This window comes from Nothoprocta perdicaria, unplaced genomic scaffold, assembly GCF_003342845.1.
Source record: "Nothoprocta perdicaria isolate Ctin4 unplaced genomic scaffold, notPer1 scaffold_75, whole genome shotgun sequence".
Lineage (NCBI taxonomy): Eukaryota > Metazoa > Chordata > Aves > Tinamiformes > Tinamidae > Nothoprocta > Nothoprocta perdicaria.
Genome location: NW_020456032.1, coordinates 1,495,541 through 1,503,843, shown reverse-complemented (window position 1 = coordinate 1,503,843; position 8,303 = coordinate 1,495,541). Strand labels below are relative to the sequence as shown.

General features: G+C 52.4%; 1 protein-coding gene across 5 annotated transcripts in view; it reads right to left on the bottom strand.

Annotated features, from left to right (window-relative positions):
* Window positions 1–5,458: 5,458 nt before the first annotated feature.
* Window positions 5,459–8,303, bottom strand: part of SEPT9 (septin 9) — a 140,143-nt gene continuing 137,298 nt past the window's right edge. For all 5 annotated transcript variants that reach the window (XM_026051425.1, XM_026051422.1, XM_026051424.1 and 2 more), the window contains 3 exons: window positions 7,683–7,779; window positions 6,165–6,216; window positions 5,459–5,758 (listed from right to left, as the gene is read on the bottom strand). In XM_026051425.1, coding sequence (XP_025907210.1) covers window positions 5,623–5,758; window positions 6,165–6,216; window positions 7,683–7,779 — 285 coding nt within the window. In that variant the 3' untranslated portion in view covers window positions 5,459–5,622. The remainder of the gene's footprint in view (window positions 5,759–6,164; window positions 6,217–7,682; window positions 7,780–8,303) is intronic.

Sequence of the window (8,303 nt, the reverse complement as noted above, 5' to 3'; positions counted from 1 at the left end):
ACAAGTTAATATTTAATCCCAAATCCACACGAAACCCCAAGCTCTTCCCGTCTCTCCTCTACTTTTCCAGGCTCTCCTGTACTTCATTTCCCTGGAAATCTCTGACCTCTGTAAACCGACCTGAGACGTGGTTGCTCGCGGATGATCTAAGCCTCACCCTGGCTTTTTCTGCCTTTCTGCATAAGCACCACACCTTTTGATCCCCTAACCGCTGTCACTGGGGACCTACAAGGTTTCTTGGATAATCCCAGAGAGTCGGGGCTTTGTAATTCGTTTCACTTTGATATCCCGGGCAGCGCTGGACAGCCCACACATGAAAAGGCAGACTTCCCTTTCTTCACAGGCTTAATTTCATCTGCAAATTAAACATATCGAGACAGATATTTATAGAGGAATGCCCGGATCTTCCCGGGAGGACCGTGGAGTCTCCAATGTGTAATTTTGCTTTAGGAAAATTATTTTAATTTTGACTCGCCTCTGAAGATGGTGGCAGGCGAGGAGTAGGGCAGGGAAGGGGTTCCTGCAGCTGCCTCTCACCGCTCTCCTCTGCTCCTCTATCAATTTAAGCCTAGGGCTAATACGACACAGAACCGGCTAGAAGCACACAAGGGGACTGAGTGTCTTTCTGCTTCCCTGTCATTGTCCTCTGTAAAGCTATTTCGGGATGTGGTTCTTAAAAGGCCACAATTTTTAATATTAAAACTGGGTCTGTACGTTGCTAGACACGCTTTCAGGTGTGATTTCCAAAATCCCCCCTCTTTTTCCCACATGGGAACAGCTGAGGGTGGAAAAATCACAGGAAAGGTGGTTCCAGCGGTAACGAGAAGAGGGCATTTGGTACATCACTGCTATGAGATACCTCTCCAAGCTTCAGTAAACTTTGGAGTCCCCGGGAAGCTGGTAATGTGCTTTGGAAAGAAGCACGACTTATGAAATTGCAGTTTTTAGCTTAGCTGGGTAATGTTAATGAGAAAATATTGCGATCTGCCTGTGGAATTCTCATGAATCCTCTAAGTTCCAAATGAATTATTCTGTTTCCCTAAATGAAGCAAGGCAGTGTAATGCTGCTCCTAAATCAGGCTGGCGCTGATAATTATTTATTAATTTGTGGAGGACGATGCTCAGGCCGTGCCAGATAAATACAGCCCAAAACGTAGCAAGGAGTCCCAAAGTTTGGCTTGCTGTGGGCAGGGAAAGAAAGTCTTTTCTTGGGATTTTAAGGGAGCCGAGAGGCCGGGGTCGGAGCCCTGTGTGACAGAGCTGATCCGGGCGGGATGGTAACAGGGACGGGTGGATTTCTGCTGGAGCCGCTGTGCAGATGATCAAAACCAGGCTCCCAACTGCAGCGCAGCAGCCTCGCAGTGATTAAAGCCTGAGAAACGCAGCCCTGCACATGCCTGCTGCGGATCAGTTTTCACATCAAACGGCGTTTCCCACGAGGACGGCTCCCACACCGCTGAACTCATTTGCTGATGAGAGCTTGGGGTTGGCGTGGAAGAGCCGACAGCCAGAAAACCTCTCTGAGCACTGTTGTTTACTGCCAAAGTCAGAGCCCGAGCTGGAGCAAAGCGCGCCAAGCCCATCCTCACACTGCGCATCCCACTCCTAACTTCAGGAAAGGTGCGCAGGTTTTTATTAGCATTCCAGCAAACCTTTGCCCCGCCAGCAGCAGCGCCCAGCTCCCAGGGAGCAAACCCTGCCACGGGGCACAGGAAGGGCCCCGCTCTGCTTTGCTGGCTGGCTCAGCGTGCAGGCGTTGGCGGGCACGGACTGCGAGTTGAGGGCCGATATTTTCATCACTTTCCTCCTCCTGGGCTGGCCCTACTGAATAGGCGGCCATGAAGAAGTGGCCACGGGCAGGGGGACGGTGTGAGGAGGCCACCACGGCCACCAGCAGCCTCGTGCCAGGCCCGGCAGGTCACGCACCAGCCTCGGCCACCAGATACAGGGACGGAGGTACCCAGTCCTTCCGCAGCCCCACGGGGACGGGCTGGCCCTTGGTGGCAAAGCCCATAGCGGTGCCTGGGACCCAGGGCTTCTGCTGGCACCTGCACTGCCGTCAGGAGAGGATTTATTTACCCCGAATAGATCTCCAGTGAAGTTATTAATCAGGGAGAGGGAAGGGTACAAGGCAGTTTATTGTGTGCTCTGGATGAATGATCAATCCAAGGGCTGACGCCTCGGATGGCAATCAGGAGAGAGGGCGAACGAGAGGAAGGAGATGGAAGAGCAGCACTGCGGGTGAATATATGCGCTCCTGGTGATGATTACCCTCCAAGTAATTAGTTTTTAAATCAGGCAGACGTTTCAGGAACTACTCGCTTTAATTATTTATACTCCCTTTTATTCCCATTATTTACAGTCATCCTCTCGGAAAGGGAGACGCTCTCCGGCTCGGGCTGTTCAGGCTGACCCAAACCTTCCTCGAGGCTGGCCCGGCTGCAGGGCCTCTCCTACGGAACAAGCCCAACTTCCAGCCAGGAAAAGAAACGAGCCACCCAGCACCAGAGCCAGCCTGGGTCAGGGGGTTCCCTGGGCTTTTAGGTGGCAGCATGAACCAGAGCAGACGCGGCCTCAACACCAGGTACCGCACAGTGCCCTGCGCCGCTCAGCAATTAAACTCTCACTCCTCTTCCTTTCCCTCATTTGCGCAAGCGAGGCCGCTCAAGAAGCCCAGAGCGCGAGGCCGTCGCTGCCAGGCGCAGCAGCGCGGGGCGGATTCCCCTCGGAGGCAGCCCGGGAAGGGCCAGCAGCAGCGCCCGGGACGGGGCCGGCGCCCATGGGCCCCAGCGACCTGGCTCTGGTGGGCACCATGCACCCAGCCCGGCTGCTCTGGGCATTCAAGTGTTAGGGAAGGAAAGAAGATGCTTGAGCTGCGTGGGGAGGGTCCCATTCACTGAGCTAGTCCCATAAACAGGTCTTTGACGCAGGATCGCTCCTCCTTTGGGCTGAAGTATTCCGTGTTTCTCAGCACGGGTATTTTCCTCCCCTCCCCTCCTCAGGCACTGCCCTGATCTCAGCCTGGCGCCAGCAGAGCTGCTGCCCGCGGCGCCCAGCCCTCGGGGGACACTGCAGCACCCGCCTGCCCTGCTGCTGCATGTCCGGGTTTTAGCCCATATCCAAGGAAAATGGCCAAGAGGACACCAGTGAAGGGAAACCTGCAACAGGGAAGCCCGCTGTGGACTTGCACGGAAGCACAGCCTGTGATCCGTGCCCTGAGTTTGCCTGGGCTCTTTGCCTCTCGGGAATGCCATCCTTAACTCAGGTTCTTGCTGCGTTACAGGGGCCAGAGGCCTCTGCCGTCACTCCCTGCTGCTTTGCAGCAAAGAGGCTCGCTGGGCAGAAGGGAAGATGTGAGGAACGCTCCAACCAAAGCAAGTCTGTCAGCACAGGGTGCGTGGCTGGGCAGCACCGGGAAGGGGAAAAAAGCATCAGTAAGAAGAGATTTAGCACTGGGATGAAGTAGGTTTGTGGACAAACTGGATATCTCACACTTAAAGTCTTGTTTCCTCCACTCTGAAATCCCAAGTGACAGCAAAGGGGAATAAAATGTGCATGAACCTGCCCTGTCCTCTGCCTACCTGCAGGAAAGCCACACGGCTCAGTTCTGGTCTCAAATCTGCAGCCCTTGGCCACCCCTGCAGGACTCAGGAGAGCATCGGTCACACCACAGCTGGGACCCCCACCCAAAAGAACGCACACATTTCCAAACAGGCCTCCTTCTATTTGCATTTGAAACATTTATTTTGGGAAATACATATTAAACACTATTATTTATACAAAAAATGGACTAAATTTGTCATAATGCTTATAACCCCCCAAAAGGCCATTTTAATAGATCTGCATGTCTTTTTTAAAATTGTATTATTTTTTTTTTCTTCAAAAAAAAAAAATCAGGTTATAAAGGTAAAAGCGGCATGTCTTGCTTGGCCCAGCTTGAGATATTAACTAGGGGAAAAAAAAAATTAAGATGACATTTGCAGAAGTGCCTCTGCCTCACACACAAGATTTTCTCCCCCTAATAGTTTTTTTAAACACTTGAAATATATATTTTTTCCGTTAATACACTTTCTGTTTGTTTTTGCTAAAATATAGCAAGTCAGCAAGTAAATATTTGTTCTTCCTCAACAGCTCTGTAATGATTCCTATGTGCTGTTGAGGAGGGGAAAAACACTGGAGTTGAGGGGCAAGCAGGCTCGCCCTGCAAGGCAAAGGAGCTCACACCATCGCACGAGCTTGCACGAGCCTGTCCTGGGGATCTGCCTGCTTTTAAAGGACGAAGCAGATGGGATCAGAACCGCTCGCATGGAGCACGTGAAGAGCAGGAGGTCCTGGGAACCACCCGATGGCCGGGGGCTCGAACATGCAGGGCTCGGTCTGCGCGTGCACGGGAGGGCTGGCCAAATTAGGGAGCTCGTTACATACGTACACAGCACACGTGGGAATAAAAAAAAAAAAAAGATTAAAAAAAACAAACGAAAGAAACCCAAACAGCCGCCTCTGACTTCCTGAAAAGCCCCATTAGGTTGCACAGGATGAGAGACTCCTGTTTCCTACCACTGCTTTGTGGAGACGTCCCCTTCTCAGCCCCCTTCGCACAAACATACTCTGAGCCTTCGACAGAAAAAAAAAACCCTTTCCAAATGAAAAATAAATATACAAGCTTCCCAGGAAACCAGCCGAATCTGTGGTCCCAAATGCGAGTGACAGGGAAGAGGAGTCTCTATAAAATTCACCACCTGGATGAGCATTTTCTGGACTGCAAGGACAAACTACGAAGCCCTCCCTCTCCCCATCCTTCCCCAACTATTGCATGGGGAACAGTCTCAAAAGGCACTTCTCCCAAAGCAGGTAGCTCTGCCTGGCCGTGATGCGGTGACAGGCGACTTAACGCCTAAACACCCCCAGTTTATTGCATGAAGGCAGGGAAGGGGGCCGGGGTGAGGGGCTGGCTGCTCCTGGAGGGCTGGAGAGGGCTTGGGAGGAGGAGGAGGAGGAGGCAGGAGACAAGTATGTCACCATCTTGCTCTCTTCATCTCACCGTACCTTGCTTCTGAAGGTTACATCCACTCGACGCAACCCTTCCCTTCAACGGACGGAGAAGAAAACGGCAAAGCCGCGGGAGAAAAAATAAAAATAAAAATAAAAAAATAATAATAATAAAAAAAAGGAGGACTCGGCCTTTGGCAAATTCACCCGCTTCCCACAGCCTCGGCACAACAGGCAGGAGCTTATCCAAGAGCTTCCCTCTGCCGCCGGGCTCGTCGCGGGCGGCAGAAGCCGGGGCGGGCGGCGAGAGGCTCTCCCCGGCCCCGGGAGCGGCGCTGGAGAAGGGAGCGAGCCCCGCGCGGCCGCTGCCCCCGCGCCCCGAGAGCCGGCCCGGGCCCGGGGGACGCGCGGCGGCGGCGGAGGAGGAGGAGGAGGAGGAGGAAGGCCAGGCAGGCGGCGCGGGGCCCCACGAGATGCGGCGCCTGGTTATTTGGTCAGTTAACATTGGCACTGGGTGGGGGGTGGAGAAGAAGGGACAGTGGCAGAGGATTTATATAAAAATAAAGGGGGGGACAGAGGAGGGGGGAGATAGCGAGCGTGCGCGAGCAAGGTCCTGGCTACAGAGCGGGACGGTTACATTTCGTTAGCCACCAGCTCTTTGTCGGCCACGCCGTTGGAGAGCGAGCTCTGGCCCTCGTTCAGCCTCTTCACCCTGTAGGCTTCAAAGTGGATGTTGCTGGTAATATCCTTTATGTTCTGCATGTGTGTCCTGCAGGAAAGAGAAGACACCGGGGCAGTTACATCTCCCTGCGCACACGGAGCAGGTCCAGCCGGCACCACCTCCCCCACTCCAACCCAACTGGCAGCTTGCACCCCAAAACATCTGCTTGCCAGCACCCTTGACAACCCGAATTGGAGGGAAGCAGAGCAATCAGAGAAGACTTCAGCGGTGCCAACAGCCTGTGTGTTTGGTGCAAGAGGAGCTCTGCTACCTAAGACCTCCCTTGCTCAGCAACATATCTCAGACAAGTCCCCTTGAGCGGGGCTTGCGCAGGGACTGCTGCTATCACAGAGGGAGAGCGAAGCAGCCGCCTGCTTCAGGCTGGGCTCTCGCCTTTGTTTTGATGTCCCCTGGTGCCCAAGGGTTCTGCGGACACAGGAGCAGTGCCACCAACCTGATGAGGAGGTCCCGCAGGTAGGCGAACTCACAGTGTGTCGTATTCTCCACTGGTGGGGAAGAGAGAGAAAACCATCAGCATACGGCGTGCCCACCACGGCACACGAGCAGCACAAGTATGGGCAGGAAGAGCCCTGTGGGGAGTCACACTGGTGTATGACACAAGTTCCACTTCTCCTGCTGTCCTCTAAACAAGGGAGCTCTCTGCAGCATCCCCCATCTACGGTTTGGTCACCAAGGCAAGCTCCAGTGGTCACCAAGGCAAGCAGAAAGAGCGAACCATTTCCAGAGATATTTGAAGGGAAAGGGGAAGGTGAGCTCTGCAGCAAGCATGACTCAAAAAAATTCATTTTTAGCTTCACCATGAGCATCCTTTGACATCCTGAGCTTGTCTCTGGCTCTGCTTCCCCATGCTGCCTGCTGCACGGAATAACGTGACCTCTCACTGACAGAAGCGCGACTGCTCTCTCAACGGGGCGTAGGAGGAGAAGATTGTTTACAAAAAGTGGGAGAAAAGCACGGGGCCTTGCTCTATCACAGTCAGTAACACAGCTCTCAGTTTTTCAGGCATTTGCATTTACAGAGTCAATTCCCTTTTATGTTGTGTCCCTTCCCCAGCCCCAGTCTTGAACGTAACGCAAAAATAACACGACAAAAAAAACAATATTTTGCAAAGACTGCCAGCAACCCCTGCGGGGCTCTGGGTCTCCTGGTGCTCAGGATGCCACTCACTCTAAAGGCGAGCAGCTTTTCTTAAGTTACACCAGAACCCAACAAACTCGGAGCTTCCAAGGAGAGAGCACAAGAGGGCAGCAGAGCTTTAAAATACATGGATTTTTCCTAGTATCTTTGTTTAGGCACTCATTCAAAATAGGATTCCTATAAAGAGACATAAAGGAGAGAAATCTGTAAGAAACAAAGGAGAAGAAGATAGAAGGGTGATGCTGAAGATATCTCTGCAGATTGCTCTAAGTCAGGGATGGGGGAAAATGTGTGGAAGAACTAGAGCCATGAACCTTCATCTAGCCATTAAACTGTGATTTAAAACAGGGGGAAGAAAAAGGAAGATGCTAATGTGATGAAGAGGGCAGAGGCTCCACAAAGAGCACTGGTGAAGTGCATGGTGTGATGTGCAGAGAACCACAGATGCCAGGAAAACGCTTTGTTCTAGACCTGAGACATAAAGACATCACCACTGAATTCATCTGCCCTCAAAATGCAGCCATCAGGCATTTAATTGTGTGACAAGCCCTGCGATGGAAACATCAAAGCAGAGATGAGAAACAGAAGCATCATGCTCTCACTCTGCTCAACAGCTGCCCCATAACTGTATGAAGAAACTCAGAAACCCCCTGCAGCAGCAGTGGGGTTGGCCAAATTGTTTTGAAGTTCCCCAAAACTAGGGAAGTAATTTTCTTTGGAGGGTCAAGGGCACGCACACCTAGTTTAGGGGCTCATCAACTTCTGTCAGGGCAGGAAAAGGGGTTGAGGAGGTAGGAAAACAAGGACAAGATACCTTCAATGGTGCCCCACTTGGTCTTCCTTCCAAGGATTCTTCTTCCGTTAACCTGGTACTCCTGGTCACTACCCACCACTGCAAATGGGATCATTTCCTGAGCAAAGAAAAGCACAAGTTACTTTTTCCTCCTGAAAAACAGTGAGGAAACCAAGATGGTGAGCGAGGTCTCACGTGAGGCAGCCTGCCACCAGCTGCTAGAGCAAGGACTTGAAGTCCGCAATGGATCCTGCTCCCACCAAGCTCTGGGCCCAGCCCCCTAAGTCTCGAGTGGTTTTCGGGGGACTTTCACGGGGTGATACAGTCGATGCCTGAGGCTCTTGAGCAGTGTTGCATCTCCCAGTTCTGATTTTCCCCTTAGTGACTGCTCCTAGCTCCATGAAGCTTTCAGATGAGATCAGATCAGACATGAGGAGCATGGGGCTCTGACAGAAGATGGCCGTTACCACTCATGTGCTGTATGCCCCACGCTCCCTCGCTCTGTACCCTTTGCACACTCAATTGTGCCTCAGTCCTGTCTACTCCTCTCCTTAACGCCTATTGTGCTTCAGTATTTCAAGCTCTCATATGAATTTAAGACCAGACTAAAGCCTGTCCAAGCCCAAAATGTCACTCTGATCT